The sequence below is a fragment of the Recurvomyces mirabilis genome (genome assembly GCF_035927965.1).
Source record: "Recurvomyces mirabilis strain CCFEE 5264 chromosome Unknown scaffold_5, whole genome shotgun sequence".
Classification (NCBI taxonomy): domain Eukaryota; kingdom Fungi; phylum Ascomycota; class Dothideomycetes; order Mycosphaerellales; family Teratosphaeriaceae; genus Recurvomyces; species Recurvomyces mirabilis.
This window is the reverse complement of record NW_027041939.1, coordinates 813,983-839,027: the sequence shown is the minus strand read 5'-3', so window position 1 is coordinate 839,027 and position 25,045 is coordinate 813,983. Positions and strand designations below refer to the sequence as shown.

General features: G+C 52.9%; 10 protein-coding genes across 10 annotated transcripts; 6 read left to right on the top strand and 4 right to left on the bottom strand.

Moving 5' to 3' along the window:
- Positions 1 to 1,677: 1,677 nt before the first annotated feature.
- Positions 1,678 to 2,346, bottom strand: LTS14_002661 (uncharacterized protein; the record flags this gene model as incomplete). Its single annotated transcript, XM_064835367.1, has 2 exons — positions 1,678 to 2,150; positions 2,208 to 2,346. 2 exons carry the CDS (start codon positions 2,344 to 2,346, stop codon positions 1,678 to 1,680), a joined length of 612 nt encoding a protein of 203 aa, XP_064697302.1.
- Positions 2,347 to 2,738: 392 nt separating this feature from the next.
- Positions 2,739 to 3,938, top strand: RPN9 (26S proteasome regulatory subunit; the record flags this gene model as incomplete). Its single annotated transcript, XM_064835366.1, has 2 exons — positions 2,739 to 3,006; positions 3,061 to 3,938. The coding sequence occupies 2 exons, from the start codon at positions 2,739 to 2,741 to the stop codon at positions 3,936 to 3,938; spliced, it is 1,146 nt and encodes a 381-aa protein (XP_064697301.1).
- Positions 3,939 to 4,576: 638 nt separating this feature from the next.
- On the top strand, positions 4,577 to 5,280 carry LTS14_002659 (uncharacterized protein; the record flags this gene model as incomplete). Its single annotated transcript, XM_064835365.1, has 2 exons — positions 4,577 to 4,881; positions 4,983 to 5,280. The coding sequence occupies 2 exons, from the start codon at positions 4,577 to 4,579 to the stop codon at positions 5,278 to 5,280; spliced, it is 603 nt and encodes a 200-aa protein (XP_064697300.1).
- A 1,106-nt stretch (positions 5,281 to 6,386) lies between these two features.
- Positions 6,387 to 8,330, bottom strand: LTS14_002658 (uncharacterized protein; the record flags this gene model as incomplete). Its single annotated transcript, XM_064835364.1, has 1 exon — positions 6,387 to 8,330. The coding sequence occupies one exon, from the start codon at positions 8,328 to 8,330 to the stop codon at positions 6,387 to 6,389; it is 1,944 nt and encodes a 647-aa protein (XP_064697299.1).
- A 2,410-nt stretch (positions 8,331 to 10,740) lies between these two features.
- Positions 10,741 to 11,684, top strand: LTS14_002657 (uncharacterized protein; the record flags this gene model as incomplete). The annotated part of the gene is made up of 3 exons (XM_064835363.1): positions 10,741 to 11,250; positions 11,323 to 11,586; positions 11,640 to 11,684. 3 exons carry the CDS (start codon positions 10,741 to 10,743, stop codon positions 11,682 to 11,684), a joined length of 819 nt encoding a protein of 272 aa, XP_064697298.1.
- A 1,103-nt stretch (positions 11,685 to 12,787) lies between these two features.
- Positions 12,788 to 13,635, bottom strand: LTS14_002656 (uncharacterized protein; the record flags this gene model as incomplete). The annotated part of the gene is made up of 2 exons (XM_064835362.1): positions 12,788 to 13,336; positions 13,585 to 13,635. The coding sequence occupies 2 exons, from the start codon at positions 13,633 to 13,635 to the stop codon at positions 12,788 to 12,790; spliced, it is 600 nt and encodes a 199-aa protein (XP_064697297.1).
- Positions 13,636 to 14,124: 489 nt separating this feature from the next.
- On the bottom strand, positions 14,125 to 15,047 carry LTS14_002655 (uncharacterized protein; the record flags this gene model as incomplete). Its single annotated transcript, XM_064835361.1, has 5 exons — positions 14,125 to 14,319; positions 14,385 to 14,698; positions 14,734 to 14,773; positions 14,835 to 14,900; positions 14,961 to 15,047. The coding sequence occupies 5 exons, from the start codon at positions 15,045 to 15,047 to the stop codon at positions 14,125 to 14,127; spliced, it is 702 nt and encodes a 233-aa protein (XP_064697296.1).
- A 538-nt stretch (positions 15,048 to 15,585) lies between these two features.
- Positions 15,586 to 18,796, top strand: RNA14 (mRNA 3'-end-processing protein rna14; the record flags this gene model as incomplete). Its single annotated transcript, XM_064835360.1, has 2 exons — positions 15,586 to 16,386; positions 16,454 to 18,796. The coding sequence occupies 2 exons, from the start codon at positions 15,586 to 15,588 to the stop codon at positions 18,794 to 18,796; spliced, it is 3,144 nt and encodes a 1,047-aa protein (XP_064697295.1).
- Positions 18,797 to 20,449: 1,653 nt separating this feature from the next.
- Positions 20,450 to 21,836, top strand: LTS14_002653 (uncharacterized protein; the record flags this gene model as incomplete). Its single annotated transcript, XM_064835359.1, has 4 exons — positions 20,450 to 20,665; positions 20,716 to 21,194; positions 21,258 to 21,343; positions 21,406 to 21,836. 4 exons carry the CDS (start codon positions 20,450 to 20,452, stop codon positions 21,834 to 21,836), a joined length of 1,212 nt encoding a protein of 403 aa, XP_064697294.1.
- A 677-nt stretch (positions 21,837 to 22,513) lies between these two features.
- Positions 22,514 to 24,791, top strand: LTS14_002652 (uncharacterized protein; the record flags this gene model as incomplete). Its single annotated transcript, XM_064835358.1, has 9 exons — positions 22,514 to 22,707; positions 22,757 to 22,943; positions 22,995 to 23,062; positions 23,117 to 23,219; positions 23,273 to 23,389; positions 23,448 to 23,521; positions 23,575 to 23,660; positions 23,711 to 24,417; positions 24,471 to 24,791. The coding sequence occupies 9 exons, from the start codon at positions 22,514 to 22,516 to the stop codon at positions 24,789 to 24,791; spliced, it is 1,857 nt and encodes a 618-aa protein (XP_064697293.1).
- Positions 24,792 to 25,045: the final 254 nt, after the last annotated feature.

Genomic DNA, 25,045 nt, shown 5'->3' with positions numbered 1-25,045 from the left:
TCATTGCAGCTGCAGTCGTAGTGCTCGTCCACGGGTTTCATGTGCGATCTCGTGGCGACTAGACTCTCGGCCGTGAGGTGACACGGCAGACTGCAGCTTACTTGTGTCGCAAGGTTTCAGAGAACGTGTGAATCGTCTTCACGACAACACACAGTGCCGCCGTAGCCATACCATACAAAGTCCGCTTCACCTCCACAGTCTTGGCGTGCAGCTGCGTGCCTTCTTCGTGGACCAGTATTTCGGATCACCCGATTTCGCCCCTGATAGAAGCGTCACTCGTATTCTGGTCGCGCGAAGGCTATGCGTCTATCGTGATACAGAAAGTGGCTCCTTGTTCGTGAGGATAAATGCGTGCTCCACCACCCACCCCAAAGCCACATTTACAGCAGCCACGCACAATCACATGCCAGACACACCTCAGTCCAACTGTCCTCTCCTCTCCTCCACCACCGGCGCATCCTCGGCGCAAAACCAACAGCATATAAACCACCCACCAATCCTCCCAAACATAAGCGTAATCTAAAGCAAGATCCTGCGACCAAAAACACACCTTCACAGACCGCTTCAGCCGTCACTAGGTGCCGACGAGACCCCCACATCTCTGCTCGTCTCAACCAACCCATGCCATTCGCAAGGGTGCTAAGTCTCGTTGCCTTCGGGGAACTTGAGCATGCTGATAAGAGCGAGACGCAGCTTGGGCCCTGGGTCGATGCGTTGATTGGGTAGGTAATGTTTCGGTTGTCACAGATGGCAGTGGTAGCGCCTGCCCGCTTGTTCTGAGTGAGAGAAATCTGGTTATGATTCCAGTGCGCTGACTACTGGGAGTTGGCATACCGTTAGAGCCGGTTATAAAATTTCTTTTTCGAGGTGGCTTTGGTCATTGCTACGATAGTGGTTGGTTATCGTAGGCCTGGGCTAGCACCGGTATCCCCTTTTGCTAATGGGAAGTTTGATGTCGCTGGTGCTTGACGAGTGCTCCTGAAGCGTGAGAGCGTAGAGGGGTTCAGGTTCGAGTCAAGCGATCCTGCAGCCCTTCCATCTTTTCGCTTTTTGAGATGGACAGATTTGACAAAGATGTTGATGAGCTTTAGGGGCGTGAGACCCATCACTCCTCGAGCTTCATTGCCACCGCCGTCCTTCACAAATTGGCAAGCTTACTTCTTCATCGCTGAACACTCACATTGTTCGTCTTCGACTTCCTCCTTTGTGGCGCCATCCCCCTTTCACAGTATCCTGTGACGTTGATTCTTCATCAACTCGAACTCGGCCACATCCCGCCCTCATCAACGACACTACAGCTCAATCTCGCTCTCCATACCACGTGCAACAAGCAGCAGACCACATAATACCTCCACCCTCCGGCGTCATCAAAAGCTAGGATCCTGCGCTCTTGAGACGACCAGCAATGTACAAGTGCTTCGTAGGAAAATTAAGGGAGCTATCCGACTGCAAATTTTTGTGTTTGACAGCATCGCACTTCGGGGTGCAAGGATGGTGGTTGGAGTCCGGCCGTGGCGCACGCTTTCTGCCTTCAGAAACCCCCGCCCGTCTTTGCTCTTCCCCAGAAAAGTGCGAGGGCCATCCACCTTGAGCTACGCACAGGACGAGGTGAGCTGCACATCTGACCAATGCAATAACGATCTTTCAAAATCACACTACATGCCCCATCGCACGTACTCAGAACAACCTCTGCCGCAAGAACAACTCCACCTCAGGCTTAAACCACCCCTTCAACATAACATGCTTCGTAACATTATTAACCACCGCCTCCTTCTCCTCCAACCCCAGCAATTTCCTCAAGTCGTCCCTAAGTTCCTCCGGCCTCCCATCAATCTTCTTGATCCTCGTCATCTTCAGATTACCACCTCGCTTTCTGAGCTGGTAAATAGGTAGTTCCTTGCTCGGCGTTCTGGACACGAAGTAGGCGAGATTCGGTGCGCATTGGACCGCTGGGAGGGGCTCCACGGGTTCACGGATAAGTTTCGATTTCGTCTGGGTAGAGTGAGCTGGATGACGGGTCGGGTATGAGCGCTCTGGGCGTGGATGACGGGAGCGATGGGAGGCTCGAGACTCCTTTGGTCGAGGCAGGGATTTGAGGCTGTTGGGTGGGTATGTTGCTGATGCGGAGCGGGAGGCGATGAGGTTCGGGTCTGTACGGAAGTATCAATACAGTGATGTAAGAGTATGGCAAGTACATATCTGCTTACCTTCTTGCTTTGCTACTTGTGTCTGTGCATCTGCTCTACATCTCGTCGTGGTGGAGAAGCGGAGGAAGTGTCGGATTGTGGAAGGTTTTGGGGCACTAAGGGGTCGTAGGAAGGCGAGATATGGTGCTGCTGATGCCATGATGTGTGATCTGGTCGTACCTATGGTCCAATGGCCAGAACAATAGACTCGTCTTCATGTAGGAGAAGTGAGTGCTGCGGAGCGCTCGGGGATGCATTGTTAATGTATGCATTATGTAATCAACGGTTATGCATCTCGAAGCTGCCTCCACTGTGCTGTGAAACCACCACGCTGCCATACATCCACTCTGGAGCACACTACCATCACCACATCAAACCACCTGCCCGCCTGATATCCGAGCCGTACAGCTAGCAAACCTTTCTCCCACTCAGCAACCGTGAACAAACCAGCAACGCAGCTGAAGGCGACACGTGCTCAACAGTGCCTAGTGCTTGAGCAGCACATCCAGACACCAGCCATCTGCTCATCACAACACAACCCCTCAAACGATCATGGACAATGCAAAGGTGTCCAAGGCTTTGCAGGGCGCGCGCGAGAAGTCACATGATGACCTCCAGCACTACTTTCTGAGCTTCGAAGATTACTGGGAGAGGAAGCTGTGGCACGAGTTGACGGACATTCTGGTTGAGTACTACCACGAAGAAGAGAGCAAGCCGCAACGGATAGAGCTGTATGAAGGGTTCGTGAAGGCATTTGCGGACAAGATCAATCAATTGAAGTTGGTGGTAATTGGGCTACAGGCGGCGGGACAGTGCAAAGGTATAGATGAGCACACTTCTTTCAGAATGCTGCATGGCACTAACCAATCCATAGACGACAAGACACGCCTCGACTTCCTCGCAACACTCGCCAAGCGAGTCAACAAACCCACGAGCCAAGATGCCTACGTTCTCGCACTCTCACGCACTGCTTCTGTACGACTTAGCCTAAGTGACAAGACAGGCGCACGAACCGACCTCGATACGTGCGAGAAGACACTCGAGAACTTCGACAGCGTGGAGAACGTAGTGCACGCCTCCTTCTACCGCGTCAGCGCAGACTACTACCAACAATCGCACTCCTTCGCCTCATACTACCGCACCATGCTTCTCTACCTCGCATGCGTCGATCTCGCCACCCTTGCGCCGAAAGATCGCCAACGCATCGCATACGACCTCAGTATCGCCGCGCTGGTGAGCGAGACCATCTACAACTTCGGCGAGCTCCTGCTCCACCCTATTCTTGAGAGCCTGGCCAAGACCGAGCACGACTGGCTCCGCGACCTCCTCTTCGCCTTCAACCGCGGTGACCTTCACGCTTACCAGATCCTTCAAACACATCTCCGTGCCAATAGCTTGCTGCAAACACACCAGACATTCCTCTACCAGAAGATCTCCCTTGCGGCCCTCACGCAGCTCGTCTTCTCCCGCTCGCCACAGGATAGAGCTATGACTTTCACGACTATCTCGGAGGAGACTAAGGTGCAGCCGGACGAGATTGAGCACTTGATCATGAAGGCTTTGAGTTTGGGCTTGTTGAGGGGCAGTATCGATCAGGTGGAGGAAGTGGCGAGGATTACGTGGGTGCAGCCGAAGGTGTTGGAGAGAGGGGGCATTGAGGCCATGAGGGAAAGGTTGAGGGAGTGGGATGCTGGGGTGGAGAGGCTGGGGCATTATGTTGAGGGCGTGGGCAAGGAGGTGTGGGCTGCGTAGGCAATGTTTGCTGGAGCATGAGAAAGTGCCTACTTGGCTGGAGTGCTGCAGTAAGCGATTTGGCTGAGATGGCAAGCACAATACATTTGCGCGCCTCTTGATCACGCTTCGCTTCCGCTTTCGGCTGGAGCTCAGCATTTGCGGAGTGTTGCAGCGAGAGGTAGATTAGGAGGATCTTTCTCGCAGAATGTGGCAAGGCGTTGCTGCACAAGCTAATAGAGCGGCACTCTTCCGCATGCAACTACAGCAGACCTCACTTTTAGCATAGATATGAAAATGTAACAATTATGCAATGCCTCATTCTCATTTTTCTCATCATTAATCTCTGCCCAGTCGTTGATCCATGCTGTCTCCTGTATGATCTTCGATGAGCTGGCGCATCGTACCCGAAGGCTGCCACGCAATGTCTGCCTGATCGCCGCCTAGTGTTGCCTGGGAGTTGTGACAGCATAAATCTTCATCGGGATTGCAAAAAAAGAATCTACAAGACCCACCATTGTACTTTTGTCCTTCACTCGGGCCTACTGAAAATCTCGACGACCTTATCACTGGATAGCGAAGACGTCATTTTGCATTTCTCTCGCCACCGATTTTGCAAGTGCACCAACAGACCAAAGACCGAACAACGCAAGACTATCATGGCAACCAACACCACCCAACCCCAAGACCAATACAAACCCGCCCCTCTGTTCGGCGGCGCCATCACCTGTCTTCTCCCCTCTACCTTCGCCGATGTGAGCGATATTCGTCAAGTCCCGGACAACCAGGAAGTCTGGCTCGATACCGATGGCTTCACCTCCATCGTCTTGGATATTCTGGAACGAGTGTATGCGAAGTCTGACGCGGATGCATTGAGGGTGCATCTGGAGCATATTGTGGATGAGGATAAGGATAAGATGAAGATTTTGCAGGAGGGGGAGGTGGCGGTTTGTGAGATGATGGGGTATGTATATGCTGTTCCTGACTTGACAGGTCTCTTGATTCGTTCTGGATAGTATGTGTCGTGGAGGCTGAAGTGTATGAATACTTACCTTTTGCACACAGATCAAGCACACCATGCTACACCCTCATCGTCACTTCGCCACCAGGAGCTAAGCAGCGCGGCCGTGCTAACGAGCCAGCGTTCGTGGATCTCTTAGTGACTTTGATTCGGCTGGAGAAGCAGAAGACTGATTTGGTGGTCACGATCAATGTACCACATGTTCCTGGAACTTATGACGCCGGTGAGATTGATCGGGAGGCGGGAAGATTGGGAAAGCTCTTGGATCGAGCTTTGGAGATGAGGGAGAAGGTGCTCAGGAGTCTCGAGATCAAGGACTTTGGGTTGTTTGGAGAGGAGTGATGGTCGGAGAGGTGGTGCTCTGGACACGGCTACTTGGGGTACCATGGGACGGACATTGGCAAAGAAGTTGCCACATTTTGCGAGAAGAGATCGAACAGCTTCAGGAGCGACACTCGACACAACACGAACACGGTAGATTACCACAACTGTAATATCGCCCACATTCGCAATTCAATCGACAGCACCGATACGAATGGATCGCGAAGTCACGACGGAAGATGACACAATTAGTAGTGCCTCCAGGCTCATTACTTCGATCCACCTTCATCTCTCGATTCAGCTCGATATGTAATCTCCGTACGCCGTTCCTTGTAGCCTACCACAAGCCAGGCTATGCTTCGGTGGGCGACCGCCGCCTGATTGGAGATTATGAAGGAGGCACGATCACGACGACAACACGGCAGATAGAATCCAGTACTTCCGTACCCGATGCAGTCTAGCCACAAGGCTGAAGGACGTCTCAATGCTTAGCCTAGGGCAGGGCGCCTGAGCTGAGCAGTTCGGACGGCCAGTCACATCGAGCTTAGTAACAATACAGCCAGCCCTGGAGAGATAGATGAGAAGAGATCTAATAGATGTGTCCATCATAGAATTGAAGACATAGACAGCTACCATAGCAGAAATAGTCTGCTTGACGTCAGAAGCCTGGGTCCTTAGCGCGAGCATTAAAGCGCCTGGATGAGGCTTAAACCATATGTACTTGTGAGTAAGCAAGGGCCGGCGTCATGGAAGCGACGAGGACTCACGAAGAAAAGATAATATGTGTGAGCTTGATTGTACAACGCGGCGGAATCGAGTAGCCGCATGAGGGAGGAGGAATCGTTTTCGTCTTCAAGCGTTGGTGGTGGCTGCAGTTCAGCTAAGGCGTCCTGGCTCCACAACACGCCTTCCGCTTGCCGCCCAGATCATACCAAGCGAATGCAGACGTAGAAGCTATGCGTCGAGCAGTCCAGCTATAACTGATATGCACCTTCCAGCCAATGTTCTCTCCCTGTTAGCGAGCACCAACACTGTCTCAGGGGCTTGGTAGCACCGCAGATTCGGTGAACGGCACAATACGTTAATGTAAGGTATGCCGCTCAGCCAATGCAAAGACCCTGAGTATGCTAGTCGTCGGCTATCGTGATGAACTCCAACACTCGAGCCACATCGTTGAGCTCCCGACCCGTGTCTCCAGAGTCAAGTATCTTCTTGTCATCCCCAGGCCCAATAGATGACAACGACTGCGTGGAGGACGATCTGGATAGATGGGAAGTGGGTACCAACACAGGGGAGGCCGCCTTCTTCGCTTTCTCGGACCTATACTGCCGCCCAATGGCCTCCATGACCCCCTTTTGCGTAGCACCCATGGGCAGTCCAGCCTTGATCCCAGCATAGTGCTCTTTGACGTACGCTGCGTAGCCCGTCACAGCGCCGCCGACATTCCCAGCAGCATCTTTACGCGGTATAGGTTTGATTTGCACGAGTTTACTCCGACACGCGCCACAGGTATGGCGTTTCGGGTCGACGCTCTTCGAGTGGCGTTTGAACTCAGAGCCACAGTCTTCGTTCGAGCACTGCCATATATACTTGTATTCGATCTGATAGGAGTGCTTTGTTGTGACTTCTACGCCGCGATGAGCGAATGCTTGGGTGGTCTTGCGACCCCATTCCTTGAACTGCTTGCCGTGAGGCTGGTCTTTGATGCCGGAGACCATGAAGTTGGCAAGGTGGCAGAATTCGTGCGCGATGACGTTGAGAAGGCGTTCTTCGTCGTCTATGACCTTCTCTGCCAGCTCGATGGAAGCGTGGTGCTTGTGGATTTTTAATGAAGCCCCGTCGAGCTGTCGTGACCGTATCGTTTCACGCCGCCAATTAGCTCTACCTGCAGTCGAATTCAACGTCTTGCTCCATATGAAGCGCACGCCACCAGTACCAGCCGCAAGCTCCCGTACTTTTCCAGTGGTGATTCTGTCGTCCAGATCTGCCAGGAAGCCCTCAGCTACCTGATGCTTGCGCGCCTCCCAGTCTCGCTTGTTGGCCATCTCGGTTTTGGTGCGCTTGGATGGACTTTGGGTCTTTCGAGGCGATGCTGTAGGCGAAGAGGAGTTTTGATTTCCAATGAGCTTATTCTTCTTTGGTGACCACTCCTTGCGAGGCGAGTACTGCTCGTTCCAGTCATTGACAGCTTCTGCATCCCAGAAGGCGTCAAGACTTTGCCGGAATGGGGGCGTCGGTATCCTCGCTGCTTGCTTTGAGGGAGATTTCAGTCTGCTTGTAGTTGGTGATGTAGGTGGTGGAGTTGATGGGCGTCCCAAGTCTCGAGCTTTCCGAGGACTGTACAAACGTGGTGGCGAGAAGCGAAGTATGGCTCTGCTGTCATTCTCTTTATCGCTGGAACTCATTGGTCGTGAAGCAGTGATTTCCTTCGTTCGAGGCACGGGCGGTAAGTCCACCTGCCGGTTACCACCATTACGCAATGTACTAAAGCTTTGGGTGAAGTCCGACGCATCGCCATCAAGATTGCTGAGCTTGTTGATCTTGCCAAAGTTTATGAGCTTTTGAGGACTCGGAAGCTCATCCTCTGAACCGTCTGATGATGACACGGAGCCGCACCAGACAGTCTCTTCAACATCGACCTCGATATCCAAGACACGGGCCAGATCATGGTCCATATCCTCAGCTGGCATAGCCACGCTTAATCCGGTATCCAGTTGAGCAGGAAGTTTTGTTGTCAAGACTGTAGGCTTGCCCTCATGGGTCCTTTTAGCTGTGCGATGGAAGTTACCGGGTCCTGTCAAGACCGTACCACGACATGCGCCTAGGGGTGCTAGCCGTATTTGCCTGGACTTCGTAGTGGGAGGAAGTATTGTTTTGATCTGATTTTCAAGACCTCCGGTGTCGTATAACCTGTCCTGGTGGTCGTTTTCAAGGTAGTTCGCGGTTGCCTTCTTCCTCGGAGATCGTCTGACATTCTTCACATGCTGCGAAGGACTTCCAGATGTCGAACCCGGTCGGAGTACGTCCTCGCCAGCAAAACTACCTGAACTTGTCCGTCGCATACGAGCCATTAGTATGCCTGTCGTGGGAAAGAATGTCAGCTCCGTCAATTGCGCATAAGTAACATGACCCCCATTGCTGGTGGCGAACGAAGTGAGGTCTCGAAAGTGTCGTGCCAAGCCAAGCGGCAATGTTTCGCATAGCAACCGTGCCTAGCAACTGGCTTCCGCAGCACTTCCATTCAATATACCACCACCTTGGTCTCTTATTTGGACACCGGCCTGACATTATTTCAGAGTCGCGCTGGAAACGCATCAGAGCCAAGTCTACCTGCTCTTACTGCTACTCGATGGCGCGCGTCTTACCCCCGCGAGTCGTGAATCAACCGGAGCAAAGCATAGAACTATACCAGCAGATGCCCGACCTTCGGCCATTGTATAGTGCATACATATGATCGGGTCGGCAAGATACCCTGTGGCTACTGCAGGTTGATATGTAACCTTGCTCGGAATGCCAGTGCACGACGGAAGCTCGTCATCGGCGAGACTGGTCCATCTTGCAGTTAGTCAATCGGCCAAGCGCGGCAACGACGGCTGCGTACGATGCCGATATGGCTTTGCCAGATTTGATGACGCATCCAAGCATTGAGTCCATGAAATGTGCCAATGCTACTGATACTGATGCCTCAAATGTGGCTGAGACAATAAAATCTGCTCAGTACAGACGCTTCGAGGTCGCCAACAGCTCATCGATGGCGTCTTGATGAGCGAACGACATAGCCTAGGTGACGCTAGGGGATTGTGGCTTGTGCATCAAGAAGATATGATTCGTGCATGTACAGGCACCTCTTCGTAATACCGACCCTGCCCTGATCTGGTCGGGATGCCTCCACAATCCGATGAGCTGGGTGAAAGCCTGTCACCATGATACAGCAATTAACATATGACCGCATTAGTCATGCAATTTCCAAGGCATTTGATACGAATCGCAAGCACGGATGGAAGACTGTTGCAGATCGAGTCCAAGAGGGCCGGGTCTCGCCAGGAACACAGCAAGGATTCCATACTAACGTGGGATAGTACTCGCAATCTTCCACCGGTGAAGGTACTATGCCGCATTTCGACACACGAGATGTCAAGCCCGATTCTTGGTCAGCCCTTGCGCTGCGGACTGACCTGAAACCAAGAGAGGTTAAGGTAGTTTTCAGCCTTGCCACTGGTACAATTATTGACCGTGATTGGCTCTTCCTTGTGCGTCTGTGCGCATTCCTTCAAACTTCAGGTCTTGAGATTAGCTAATGCTGGGTCTTCGACAAGCTCCACGTAGCGCCCAATTGCTCTACCTTCAGCCGCTCCCGTTTGTGCCTCTATTGGCATGGACGGCGTACTTCGTCGCCTCGCCTACGATAAGTCTCGCCCTAATGTGTCGCTCTGGTCTGTGTACCATGGGCATGCTGCATGACCCTGATCTGCCGGGCTTGATGCTTTCGAACATATTGCCTGACACGGTTAGACAGGGCTGATAGGTAGGCGGGTGAGTTGTCCGGAGGCACCATGCCTCCTTCTGCTGCCAGCTTCAGAGGCGCAACCATGACATTATGGACCCACACGCAGACAGCGCCAGCAAACTTCCGCCGGCCCAGCGACCTTGTCTTGAGGACTATAAAGACAACGATATCTAGTCTGAGGAGGCGCTGCGATGACTCAACTGCCCATGATTTGCACCGCAACATCGCTCAAACCCGAACAGAAGCCGTCCGTACATTCCCAGCTCCGGGCACGCCACGAATTCCCACGATCTGGCTATTGCATCTGCTTTTGGGGGCCGCCAGACAACATCATTGTCCTCGAGCTTTTTATTCAGCATACTTTTGGGACTAACATAGCCTCGTTCAGGCCATCTCAGAGTCTCCACCTCGATAGTTGATGACTACCCTCCACGCTCGACAGGGGTTTGAAGGCCCGCTGCCGTCGACCATTGTGGCCAATCATTCGAGAGTTCAACGCTGAATCACCAACACATAACACTAGGTCCTGATTGTTGGAGTCAATCGTCCCTGGCACTTGCACGAGCTGAATAACTCATACTGCTCCAAACGAACGACAAAGCCATGGCTTCAACGATGTTTGGACACGGCTATGTCGATTCATTTAGTCCGCTGCCGGTACGTGTCGATGATATATCTCTACCATCCTCTTTCATAGCGGACTTCACAATCCCCACAACACTCAAGCCCGCTGGGACTACCCATCTGGACTGCCGCTACCCGTCAAGTCCTTTCACTGCATTGCAGTACGTTCACGCGTTGACTTTTTGTGAGCTTGAGACTCTCGATACACGTTCTGACACGACGACTACTCGCCCGTCACACTGCACTAGGGTGTAGGTGTACATGCTGACTTCAACCAGTCTCCATTGTCGTACCACCGTACGCTACAAAGGAAGGAACGCAACCTCAGCATAAACCTGGATCGATACAGGATGTCAAACTACCAGTACAACCCTCCACAGGAGTCCCCTGAAGAGGAAGATGAGTTCCGCTTTCCGATGTTCGATCTGCCAACAACAACCCCAGTGACTTACGACCCATACGGCTCAATACCGGTGACCAATACCAGCACACCTCACTTCTTCCATGATGGTCCTGCTGTCTTTCAAGATGTGGATCCGTTCCAAGGCAGCTACGAGTTAGACTCCTCTCGGATACGACCATGGGCGACACCTGTGCTGCCCTCAAACTATCCTCTGCCTCAGACACTTGCGGAGACGCAGTCTTCGGCGTACAACGAACCATTCAACACTTACAGACAGAACTCAGTGACTGCTGGTCCATCGTACGCTGCGGCCGGGTATCTGTCACCAGACGAAGCTGGTATGACAAGAACTTCACGAGCCACTTCTTTCGTATCGACCGCCAGCTCCGCTCCAAGCCTGTCGCGGTCGGATATGTCGCGAAGCGTATCGCCAACACAAGGCGAAATGGCCAGATGGGTAAGTGCTAATCGACTTTCGTGCATGATGCACGCGCGTCTGCCTAGAAATGTTGCTGACACTTGGCGACAGGGTGTCAAGCAGGATGACGGCAGCTGGAAATGTGCCTACCAAGGCTGCACTTCCAAATCCATCTTCCACAGAGGTTGTGACCTGCGCAAGCACTTCAAGCGTCATACTAAGACTCTGTTTTGCCGGCATAGAGGGTGCAACCAGGCGACTGGGGGTGGTTTCTCGAGCAAGAAAGATCGAGCGCGCCACGAGGCGTCGCATAATCCGACAATCGTATGCGAATGGGACGGCTGTAACAGGTTATTCAGCAGAGTCGATAACATGGTATGGCAGGATCCTGTCCGTGAATGCTTCGCGAAAGCTGATATGGTCCGCAGAAGGACCATGTTCGACGTGTTCATAAGAAGCGGACATCGGAATGATGTACATAACGACTCATCTCACTTGCATTTGCGACACTCCCGTCCATGTCTCCATGCTCATCTGGTCCGACTCACAAGTGTATCTGGATAAATAAGGAGCACAGACCATAAACCGCTTGTAGACAGCAGGATAATCTTCATCTCTTCGCACTCGGGTTCGTGTTCGCAAGTGTCACGCCTGAAGCAACTTGAAGATGCAACTCTTGCGCAGCAGACTATGATCTCAGTCCCTCAGACATCGGCATTTTGAGATATCTGTACGACATGCGATAGCGACATGGGCATGTGGTCTGTCCCAAGCGTTTCCAACGCAGAGAAAATTGGGAAGTTGACTGATCCCATAACATGGTCTCTGATCTATACGGGCCAACGCTGTCGGAGTAGGACCTGTTCGGTGCATCAGATGGTGATGGGGACATGCAGACGAAGAAGATGCCTTCGAAATGGTGCATTTTTACGATGGTTGTGCGACCCTGCCATGGCCATGCAATACTGAAAGCGGGAGACTTTGAGAGAGGAGTCGGGGCAATCGAAGCCCCCGATACAGATGGGACGCCTTAGCTGGGTATTGCACGCCATGACGCAGATTAGGTCGTGCTTCGAATCTCAGCTATGGTCTATGCAAAAATTGGGATGCTTGCTTGCCTTGCACCTCTTTTACAGTGTTGACATCATGTGCAATTACGATTTGTGTAGTAAGTAGTTGGTCATGCTGAGTTTTGAGGCAGCTTTGTCGGCGTCTCCGTGCAGCAGCGCGGCGAGGTACATAAAGCGCTTCAGCTCGATTGAGCGCTATTTGGATGATGCGCATACTGGCTCACTGATGCCGATACGGATGTACAGTCTAATGATGCTATCGTGGGACTTCCTCCGAACGCCACGCTTCCACCCTTGTCCGAATAACCCTCCATCCGAGCGGGATGAAAAAGCCGGGCATATCATAGGCCAGATAGCAATGACAGGACCATCAAGCCCATCCATCTAGTTCAGCTCAAACACTCTTTCCGAAGTCCACAAACAACGCACCACCTCCTCCCTTTCGCCGTAGCTCCTCCTCCCTTTCGCCCTAGCTCCTCCTCCCTCCTCCAGACTTGGGTGCACGATTAATGAGTATGACCAGAATCCCCTCCGCACGTACACCCGATGAATTCACCATTTTCACCAACTCGTTCCGCATACTCATGAATGACACTTAGTCGGCTCTTGCAGTCTTCCGACATGGTATCGACAGACATCTCAGCCAGTTCCTCGGAGCGATCGATCCACTTGAGGAAATAGCGGTGAGAAGGTGGAGTGAGACGATTCATACCCATATCCTTCGTCAGCTCCACAAGCTGCACGGCCGACCAGGCATAGTCTCGAGAGGACTCGCAGATGACGGCCAGACCTTTGAGATCGGCGAGAGTGGCCAGCAGATACGACATGATCGTGTCGCGAGCTCTTGGTTCCCAGGATGATGTTTGCCTAAGAATTTGCTGGCGGACGGCGTTGCTGTCTAGCATGATCGGTGTGCAAGCAGGATCGTGCAGATATATGGCGGCATACAGGTAGCGCATGAGGTGCCTCCTCAGATCGCTGACTAGTCTCTCTCCCGAAGATGCAGTGCAGAGACCACACTGGCAGACGGATGGATGCTTCATGCGCGGCAGGCCCTGCTTGCGCTCGGCAGTAGTCAATAGAAGACCTGCAAACGATAGGAGACCGCCAACTCCTCCCCTTTCCTGATGTCTCGCAGTGCCCAGCATGTTGTCCTCGGTGGCTCAGACGCCTGCTTTTCGATGTTCGGCGCGCAAGAGTGGTTGAAGCGACACACCGTATCGAAGACCGCCGTGCCCGCCGAGCACTCTCCACTATTGAAGTGGACTTTGAGGATTGGAATAAGGGCTGGTATGAGCTTCACCTCTTCGGCGAGCTCAGCGTCATATCGGTCATGGACCAGGAGTCTTACCATGGAGTCCCTCGTGAGCCTTGTCCTTTCCTCCACTCTCCATCTTCGATGCCTGGTTTTGTGTAGGTAACAACTGTCTCCTATAACCTTTTGCGTAGCGGTTCAGTTTGTGTTGAGGACTCTGTTTCGTGCGCTTCGTCCTTCAAGCAAAATCATTCGCAAGGGCTGGCCCGTGCACCGGTCAGTATCTGTTTGCTCGCGCATGAGTGTGCAGGCTCGACCGATTTACCACGTGACATGTTGATCGGCAAATCTGGAAACAGCAGCATGAACTCCCATAAGATGTGACATTTACTTTTCTGCAATCTACTATACAGGCTTTCTCAGATTGATGCCGCACCATAACACTGGAGCCAGGTTGGTGGCACAGTCGAAGGTGAACAAGCTGATAATCCAGATAATGATCATGACTGGAATTGGCGCCAGCAGGACTTCTGTTCGACTCAGGAATGGTAAAGCTGTGGGTACCGTTAGCGGAGCACTCCATCTTGGCTAGCGTTTGATGGCTATAGAGGACTTGCCATTGTATCCCAGGAAAGTGATGACGAAGTAGTAAGACAGTGCGAGCAGATACATTGTATTGCCGAACAGATTGCTGACCCAGTAGTCTTGCACGATGAGCGGCAGCAACAGGAACTGTAGAACGTAGAGGAAGGCCCAGATGGGTAAGAACGCACGTATGCTGACCTGCATGAAAGGTGTCAACACGGCACCAGCAGCAAGGGACCACATGTTGAGAGGCTAGAACTCACGTCAAAGCAATACCCAAACTCAAGCTCCTCACCCTGCGCCCCTCCAGTACCTGCACTTCCTTGACCACCAATCGGAGGCCCGAAGAGTCCTTGCCGTTTTCGTCCCAACACTCGCCCGATCAGGAAGTACATGAGCGTACTGACCAGTAGACTGGTGCCAAGAAAGTGGATAAGGACGAAGACAAGGCTGACCTGGATGGTGGAAATGACCGAGGGACTGTAAGCTATACCCCATGCCAGGCCTGTGAGCAAGAAGAAGAGGGAGAGGAGGTAGGTGAAGGCTGGGTCAGGGCGGTGGTAGGAGTTTTTGGTTTCTGTAGAGGTGTATGTTAGACACCCTTTCTGTTACTCTGAGCCCTACACAAGCAATCAGAGGAGTACATACGTTTCTGGCGGGCAGGTTAGCTGGGAGGCACTTCATCAGTGGTGGCGAATAGCATGTAGACTTACGTGGTAGTATATGTTTCTGAACACCTTCTTGGGTGCAATAATCAAGTGTGTCATCTCCCAGACAGCCTAAAAACAGGAATAAGCAATGCCCTCGAGCCCCTGAAGCTCCCCGGAGGCCAATCGTACCGTCTCGAAATCCATGGATGTGAATTTGAACAGGCGACGGAAGAATGGCGGCACCTTCATGGTGCTTCGTCGCTGGGCGGACGACATTTTTTGGTGAGTTCGGCTTTGCTCTTCAGGAGTCAGAGTTGCTAGAACGAGATCCTTGCTATCGTAACCAGTATGCTTGAAGATATGCCTCCATGTCCACTCTGCGGTCGACTAGCCTCGCGCCCAGAGTATGTATCAGAGCACGTCAACGAGCGCTAGCCACTGTACGAGCGATGGTCTCTTATGGTGTGTCGTACAAGTAGATTCAGATGGTCCTTTGTTCATCCATACTTAAAATACATTCATTGAGTGCCGCGCAGGACGACTTCAAATGCGGCTCAAGCGGCTGGGCCCGATCCCGCAGGCGTCAGACTTTCGCGCGCGCCCGTGTGTGGATAACTATCAATCGCTCTTCAACTTCTCCCATGTCTTCAACATCAACTAACATCTTATATATCGACACACATGCAGCCCTCGCGGTAGTGCGGTAGTCTCTGTACTGACGCGTATTATCGGGCATCATCACTCACTGTCTCACGCGCACATCTTACAGCTCCCTATCCCTCCCCTAGGCACCTCAGACCTTCTCTTCGCGGCCATGGCGGCATACGACCCTAGTGGTCCCCCGGACATGAGTGAGGACACGACAGCAGCCACCAACGCCACATACACCTACGATGCACAAGACGCCGACGAGGATGACGAGGAAGACTACGACCCCTCCTCGTTCAACTATGGCAACGGCCAGCAACCCACAGCACAACCCGATGCGCAGCCGGCAACAGAAGCCGTAAAGCCCAAGACAATAGGCGGCTTCGTAATAGAGGACGAGGATGAGGAGGAAGAGGAAGAGGAGAGTGAGGGCACGAGCATGACTGGCGCAGGCGATGTACCATTAGCTAGTGAACCTACACAAGACTCTGCCGCTGCACCACCACCACAGCTCCACGCCGACAGTCTCAATGGGTCCACCAGCTCTGCCTCTGCCCCTTCCCTTCCTACCACTTCTGCTGTGCTGCCCGTTCAGGGCTCCCATGTTGATGCTGCTTCACTTCTCACCTCCACTACTGATTCAGCAGCTGTCGCCGATCAGGCCAAGGCACCTGCGTCAGCGCTCTCGTCTGCTGCCCAGCCAGTGGTTGATTCCGTCGCTGTCACACCGCAGCCAACTACCAACGGCATCACCGCACCTACCGATACCAGCAACGCGACACCACTCCCCTCTATGACACAACGACTACCACATGACAAGGTTGGCAGACTCGAGGACCGCATCAAAGAAGATCCGAAGGCCGACGTGGGAGCATGGTGGGAGTTGGTCCAGCACTACCGCGACAAGGACCAAGGTGATAATGCTCGCAAAGTGCTTGATCGCATGCTCGAAGTCTGGCCCACGAGCGTATGTAGTCTCATATCTCTTCATGCACTTCCACCTCCATGGTTCAGTATACTGACTCTCTTCCTAGCCTGTCATCTATTCGTTCTACCTTGATCTCGACAACGAGGCCTTTGATCAGCACAAAGGGCACATCGAGATCATCTTCGGCCATGCTCTTCCACTTGTGCCGTCCTTGTCACTATGGACAGCCTACCTGTCCTACCTCCGCCGAGTCTTCCCACTCATTCCGGATCCTCAAGGGCAACACCGCGCAATCATCACACAGGCCTTCGACGCTGTTCTGGACGCCGTGGGCAACGACCCTGACAGCACTGCCCTATGGAAGGACTACATCGAATTTGTGAAGAGCGGGCCAGGTGTGATCGGCGGAAGCGGTTGGCAAGATCTGCAGAAAGTCGATGCACTTCGGAAAGCATATCAGCGCGCGATCAAGGTGCCAAGTGGAGTAGTCGTGGCCCTGTGGAAGGAGTATGATAGCTTCGAAATGGTTCAGAACAAGGCACAAGGCCGCAAGGTCTTACAAGAGATGAGCCCACATTACATGACTGCGCGAACGGCGGAGAAGCAGTTACAGCAGTTGACTGAGAGGTTGAATCGCAAGATCATGCCTACACTTCCACCGCTCGAGGGCTGCGAAGGCGATGATGCGTTCGCACTGCAAGTGCAGCAGTGGCGTGGATGGGTTGAATGGGAAAAGAGCGATCCGCTAGTGCTGAAGGATGAGGATGTAGCAGCATATCGAAAACGAGTCATCTTCGCCTACAAGCAAGCGACGATCTTCCTACGATTCTGGCCTCGTGTATGGTACGAGGCAGCGGAGTGGTGTGCCTTGCAAATACCGCTTGATGAGGACTTGGCTGCGCAAAGCGTGGCGTTTCTGGACGATGGGCTGAAGGCCAACCCTGAGAGCGTGTTACTCACGCTCAAGAAGGCAGATCAACTGGAGGTGGGCATGCAGACCGGCAACGTGAGCGACGACATCGCGATTGCCAACGGAGAGTTACTAGAGGATGTGTTCGAGCCATGCCATACTGCACTGTACGCTCTCAACAAGAAGCTAGCAGAGCGGCGAGACAAGAATCTAGCCGAAGTGCGCGACTACTACGCCTCGCTGCCAGCAGAAGAAGAGGAAGCCGCACAAGCGAACGACGACGATGACGACGCAAACGACAACGTCAGCAACCCAGCCGTTGAGAAGCCCAAGAACCGTCAAGATGAAATGCAAGACCGTATCAAAGCCATCCAGGAAGTGGTCAAAATCCAGCACCGTGCCCTCAGTAAAACCGTGTCTGCCCTCTGGATCGCCAAAATGCGTGCCTTCCGCCGCATCCAAGGCCAAGGCAAACCCGGGCAGCCTAAGAAGGGAGCTCGAGGTGTCTTTGGCGAGGCTCGGCCGCGTGGTCAGTTGACGGCTGATGTCTACGTCGCCAGTGCGTTGATTGAGTACCATTGTTACAAGGACCCTTCCGCACAGAAGATCTTCGAGCGAGGTCTCAAGCTCTTTCCCACAGATGAGACGTTCGCGGTGGAGTATATTCGTCACCTCATTGCTGGTAACGACCTGGTCAATGCTCGTGTAGTGTTCGAGACTACGGTTACGAAGATTCTAGGCATGAAGGGCGTGGAGGATTTGGAGAGGAGGGAGAAGTGTAGAGTTCTACTGAGTTTCATGCATGGCTTTGAATCCAAGTTCGGTGATCTAGCACAAGTCAAGAAGCTGGAGAATCGTATCAAGGAGCTCTTACCGGGCGATGAGGCGACGATGCAAGGCGCGGAGATCTTCACCGAGAGGTTCGACATGGGTGGTTTCGATCCCGTTGGCGTGCAGCTTGTCCTCTCGCCTTCGCAGATCAGACCCAAGGCCCTCCTGCCGATGCCACCGGGCTTGCCACCACTCGTGCCAGGGCAAGCTATGCCCATGGGTATGCCACCACTCGTCGCAGATGCGGATGGGCTGAGACTGGGCCCAAATGGACCTTACATGGCTTCTCCCAAACGCCCATACGACGGCGAGGACACGGATCAGGACACTCCGAGGAAGTTCATGAGGGCTGAGTCGCCACTGAAAGGTGCTGCAGGACGAAGAGCACAGGGACATGTGGCTTCGCACTCTGCTTCTGGTATTGCTGTTGCTGCTGCTGGGGTGGGCGGCACACTCACGACGAGTACAGGCAGCGGCGGGTTCATGACCAAGAACTTCGTGCCTAATACCTCACCCATGGCCCAGCAGCAACCGGATGCGATGCCTGCTGCGGCAGCCGCACCTCCTTCGGCACTCCCCCCGCAGGTTTCTCTGCTACTACAGGTCCTGCCGAGTGCGGCGAGCTACCACAGCGTGCTCTTCGACCCCGTCAAGATGGTGAGTCTGCTACGGACCGTCGATGTCGAGGGCGCGAGGGGAAGATTCTAGCAGGATCGTCGTCCTAATGTCCTTGGCATTGGGGTGTCGAAGCCAGCGGTGGAGAAGCATGAGGAGGAGCAGAAGATGCTGGGGCTTGGGAGGTGGGAAGGGTTGCATGAGAGGGTGATTTGGCATTGAGGAGTGTCTGGTCAGGTTATACCACGGTTTGAGTGCTTTGTGATGGGGACGAGTAGGCTGTCGTTTCATGCATAGCGGTGGGAGCAACACTTGTTAGCGTGCTATAGCTTCGGTAGCTTCAGCTACGTTTATCCTGTCGTGTCCAAGACACCGTGGATTCGATGCTTTGGCATACAGAGGCCGGGATATGACATTTGACGGTAGGGGAACTATTTCACTAAATCGTACCGGTTCATTATGAATCTGCTAGGCTACCCATTTCATTACATCAATGCTACTGTATCCTTTCAGCTACGCATTGCAGATGACCATTGATCTCTGTGGAGACTCAGACTTTACCAAATAGTGGAGTGCTGGTATCTTTGATCGGTTTTTGGTTCGTCACTTCCCCTCATGCTATGTACAGAACACCTGGAACTCTAGGTCAACGTGTACTTGTATACTTTTCAGTAGGGTCAGGGTAGCCGAAAATCGTGACTCGCGAGGATGTTGGCATGATAGCGCAGGAAGGGGGGAGTCCGCCCCGACGGCAGACGCCGAGCGATGCGTGGGAGCGGCACCGCCATAGGCGATACCCGAGGTGACCTGAAACTCTTCTTTGCTACCACGAGTCAGTGCATTGATGATCAGCTCTTGATAGATGAGAGCACGACATGATTGGTTTGATATCACTCCAGCAAAGTGCTGATCGATCCACCGCGATACAGCAGTATGGCAGGCCTGCCATAGCGTGGCATTCCATGGCATGGCGAGGCATGGTCGAGACAGACACGTTATCTGGCACAAGTCCTCGAGCTTCCCATGGACGAGCTGAAACCTGGCTACCCAACACAATAGCCTTTCTTGCAAGCTCCTTCCGGAACAACGAAGAGTTTGGAGCTCGGATGCAACGCCAACGTGCAGCTCTGGCGCGATCGACATCCTACGGCTTAAGCCCCAAATGAGGCAAATGTCTTGCTGCTCTTGCGTACGGGACATCAATTTCGATCCTTCCACAGCTTCTGCTTGTCGGAGCATGGCCGGCATTGCAGACGCCAAAGCAGATCCGCGACGCCACCAGGCAGTAGATGCAGGGAATTATATTGCTTTTACTCGGCGAATATAGCCCGTTCCCAGAACCTGCGCTGTACAGGTCTCTGGCGCCGCCTACGACTGGTGTAGAGGCTATCATGGGCCCGGGGAGACTTCCTGGCCTGAGACCGGCGGTGGTGATAGATCCTTGCCACTGCTACCTCGCATGCGCTGCTTCTGCTCTTTGTTTGCGACGTAGATTGCTATTGCACAGGCATGAAGAGGGAAGTCTCCATTTCAGTCCTTCCGCTTGAGCGAGCATATGCCGATATCAAGACGCCGTGAGGACTGTTGCATTAAAGTCGTATCGCTTGCCCGGATCTCACCAGTGTCATCACCGACTGAGTATCTGTGACCGTGAGCGCAGGTCGCCTCCTGCAAACCTGCAAGCCGGATCTGAGCAGCACGATCCTGAATCTTCTCCCGCACGTCACCAGAACGACAAACGATATAATGGCTACCACTGCCGTACCTGCAATACCAACCGTGAATGCCTACATCAACCCAGCAGGATTCTCCACACCTGGTCTCGAAAACCATGGATACACGGTCTGGCTCGCGCTCGTCATTATGGTCATCATATCAGGGACCACAGTCTGCCTCCGAGTGCTCATTCGGACCAGCGCTAATCAGATGGGTTCTGACGACTGGGCGATTGTGGCGGCTATGGTAAGGTCTACACTGCACAGTCTCTAGACTCGATGCTAATCACTTTGCAGACCTCTTTGCTGATACAGACGACGCTATGGGCGATGTCTGTCCGCACAGGATACGGCTCAGACTATCTCAAGCTCAGCATTCCGCAACGACAAGAATTCAACAAGTACTGGTTTCTTGGAGCCATCTTCTATCCGGTCACCCTTGGACTGTTCAAAACCTCGGTCATCTTGCTGAACAAGCGCATCTTCGTGCAGCAGAAATTCCAGATCGTTTGCTGGATCACGCTGGTAGTCAACAGTTGTTGGTGCCTGGGCAATACTCTGGGCTGGATATTCCAGTGCTTGCCTGTGCAGAGTATGTGGGGAATGGCTAAAGCTCGCTACTGCTTCGACAATGATGGCAAATGGATTTCGCTCGTTACCTGGGATGTTGGAACGGATGTTTGGATCATGGCCATGGCTGTGCCTATGATTTGGCACTTGAGGCTGGCAACGCGGCAGAAGATTGGGCTGATTGGCATCTTCATGCTGGGCGCAGTGTAAGTCGTCTGCGAAAGATTTGACCATGCTTTTCTCTTGCATGCTGACTGACGATGCTACAGCGTCGTCGTCTTCAGCATTATGAGCTGCTCAGCAGTACTGACAAGTGTTCAATATGAGAATGTGCATGGTCACAAACAGAACAAATGTAAGCACACTCTGCACCACAGTCGACTGCGCAAGCCCTTGGCTGACACTCCTATCTTCCAGACGGCTTCGCTCTTGCCAATCTCTTCCAGGTCCTCGAGTCAAATATGGGTGTAATTGGTGCCTCGTTGCCCGTCCTCAGGATACCAGCAAAACAATTTCTACCTCGGATCTTTGGCGGCAGAGGGAGCTCTCAAGGCTCAGGAAAGCACGCACACTACTACGAAAGCGACTCTTTCACGAATCGCTACGTTCTACAGAAGCTACCTGAGCGATCGAAGGACGGGAGCTGGCACAATGTCTCCGTTTCTGGTGGGGACAAGCTCCGCAGCGGCGCAAGGAAGAGCGACGAGCTAGGGATCATCGAGGAGTCGGCGGACATCGCGGGCAAGTCTGCTGATACTGTGGATTGGTCAAATGGCGGATCTATGTCACCCTTCCCGTCTGTGATTCGCAAGCAGTCGTCTGTTCATGTATCGGTGAACCGTACATAAGATACCACGTATGCGAAGGCTTTGTGCTCACGAGCACGGGTCCCGTCTGATCGAATAGTCGAATCTGTCTGCCAATGCAACCATGGTTTAGCATTCCATCTCCACCACGATACTCATCCGTCACCATCAACGTTATGGTGCTCCTTGGCGGTTCAGCCGCTTACGCTACGGCGCCTTCCATATACGGCATGGATCTCAATGCCGGCGGGATCCAAGTGGAGAAGTGCCGTCCCTGCCGAGTGCCGGTACTTCTGCCTCCGTCGCTTCACCATAAATCGTTCTGTTCTTACTACAGTGTTTGATATCGCCACACAAGCCTTCGGCGTCCACGTGCAGAATTACGCGGAAGATTCGGGAAGCTCGGCAGTTGCATGCTCTCGTCAACTTCCAGGGTGAACAGGCTTCTGCCCTGCTGCGAGAGCTGCGAGACTAGACGACTTTCCTACACGATGTTGGCGAGATATTGATCACCACTAACGACGCAGGGTACCTTGCAGCAACACGTATGGGCGAGCGTACTACTGCACTTGGCCCTGCTAGCATTGACCCGCGAAGGAGCGCTACAATATAATGGGCCCTGCTCGAGCTTCACCGCGTGAGTTGAACTTGCATAGCAAAAGTACTTCTCCTACCCATTGTGTTTCACTTCCACGTGGCTTTCCTTGTGCATGCCCACCATGTTGCTCTACGGCTCGTTGCTCTTCGTGGCGTTGGCTGTGGCTATACCATCGCCTTATGCTGGATACCCTGGAAGCGTAGGGAAGCGTGCTGCGAACTCTACTCAATCTTCGCTCGAGATCGACTTAGGATACGCCATAATACAAGGCTGGCGCAATGAGTCCGCGAAGCTGAACTTGTTCCAAGGGTACAGGTTTGCCAAGGGATGCGGATATTATCCTGCAGCTCTAACCATGCAGCAGAATTCGCTATGGGCAGGACACAAGCGGCCAGAATAGATGGCAGCCTCCTCGCGTGCCGGAGGTGAACCGTACTGCAGTCGTCAATGCCTCCAGCTATGGCTCGCAATGCCCACAAGCTCCAGATGCGTCGAGTTCGTATACTCCCGTCGACAACTCGAAGAGCAGTGAAGATTGCTTGTTCATCAATGTGAGACTGACCACGAGACTCCGAAATCTTGCAAGCGTTGACAGAATCTAGGTCTTTTCTCCCAGCACCATTCCGCAAGGCAACGGGACATCAGAGCCTAGCTTACCTGTGCTTGTGTGGTGAGTACCCTTCGGACATCAGGATCAAAGAATACAAGTTGAAGAAGAAAAAAGGATTCATGGTGGAGGTTACGCGCAAGGCGCGGGCGCGTATGACCTTACGCCACTGCTATACAACAATGACAACCAATTCGTAGCTGTTGAGTTCAATTATAGGGTGAGAATCCTCGTAGCATGTTGACTTGACGCGGTGACTGATATGGTATCTAGCTTGGCGCCTTTGGATTCCTCAGTTCCGACGAGGTGGCTCGCAATGGGGTCGCCAACGCTGGCATACTCGATCAACAGCTGGCTCTGCATTGGATCCAGCAATATGTCCATCTCTTCGTAAGTGCAACAGGCCGGGGCCGTCACCAAGTCAATCATGGAATCAATCTGACACTAGTCCCAGGGTGGTGACAGCAGAAGAGTGACCATCTTCGGCGAGAGTGCAGGCGCTGGTAGTGTCATGTTGCAGGAGTGCGTACTGTGTCAATGATTAGTGCATCATCCAAGCTAACCACGAGATACAGCATTGCGTACGGCGGCACTTTGGGCTCGACTCTCTTCCGTAATTCGATCACTTCTAGTCCTTATTTGGCCTTCCAGTATGGTTACAGTGAGTCAATCTATCTGGGATCATGATGTCCGTATGCTGACTCCGTCCAGAGGATTGGCAGCCTTCGCAATCCTACTATGCTCTCGCTGGTGCCGCAGGCTGCGATGTGAAGGATGGTTACTTGCACAATGGATCTAAGCCCATCTTTCAGTGTTTGCAAGAAGTCGACTCCAAAACACTCATGAGTGCTGCAGCGAACGTCTCCCAGAGCGGTACATGGGGTACCTGGGCCTTCCTGCCGGTAACCGACGGCCATTTGATTCAGGAGCGGCCAAGTCAGGCTCTAGCTGAAGGCAGAGTCAACGGCGTCAACCATCTTGCTGGCCACAACGCACTAGAAGGTGCTTCATGGGTACAACCAAACAGTATCGAGACGATTGACGATCTCGTCTCCTATCTCAAGAAGATATTTCCCAACTTCAACAATAACGATATCGCCAAGATCTTGCTCTACTATCCTTCGACCAACGCCTCCACGGATTTCAACGCTCCGCTTTGGTCCACCGAAGGTAGCTATGGACCAACTACGATCAATCAAAGTATAGCTGCAACTGGCCAGCAGCAGCGTGCTATTGCCATATATGGCGAGACAACTTTCATCTGTCCATCGTACTGGCTCGCAGAAGCTTACAGCAACAACAAGCACGGCGGTCAAGGCTGGAAATATCAGTTCTCGATCCCAAATGCGTATCACGGCGCTGATGGCGCTGGGTACGTTCGTTGGCCGTATACTGGCGGCTATTACAGCCCAGACTTCGTGAGTAAATGTCTAGAAATGGTTCTACTGCTATTCACTGACTTACTGCCCAGATCATCGCCTTCATGCGAATGCTTGGCGCCTTTATCGTGAACGACGACCCAAGTGTGTCAAGTCTGGTCGACAATGGCATCAATACTCAAAATGCGACTTTCAACCCTGTCAGCGACTGGCCACCATACAGCATCTACGATCCTATCATGATGGACTTCAATACTACTTGCCCACAGCTTGTGACGATCGGGGGTCTGCCATACTGTAGTGGCGGAGGCCAGCTTAATGCTTTTAGGCTCGAGGATGCTTATACCTGGGAAGGTGGTCGTGGCCAGAGATGTGATTTCTGGCGGATGATGGGCGAGAAGGTGCCTGAGTAGATTGTCAAGCACGCTAGGCTAGTTAAGAATACATCGTATGTAGCTTGCACATAACTCTTCGTGCAACTTTGAATTCCAGTAGTTGTTTATGAGAGACCGTCTTCCTGCTGTCATGCCTTCTTGGTCCTTACACGTCTCACTCCTACACTCTCGAGGGTCTTGAAGCAACCTTTCATCATCTTGAAGCCCTCTGACAGCCTGATCTAATGCGTGAGGTCGAACTTTGCAATGACTCATGCTAAGACTAGCCGTGT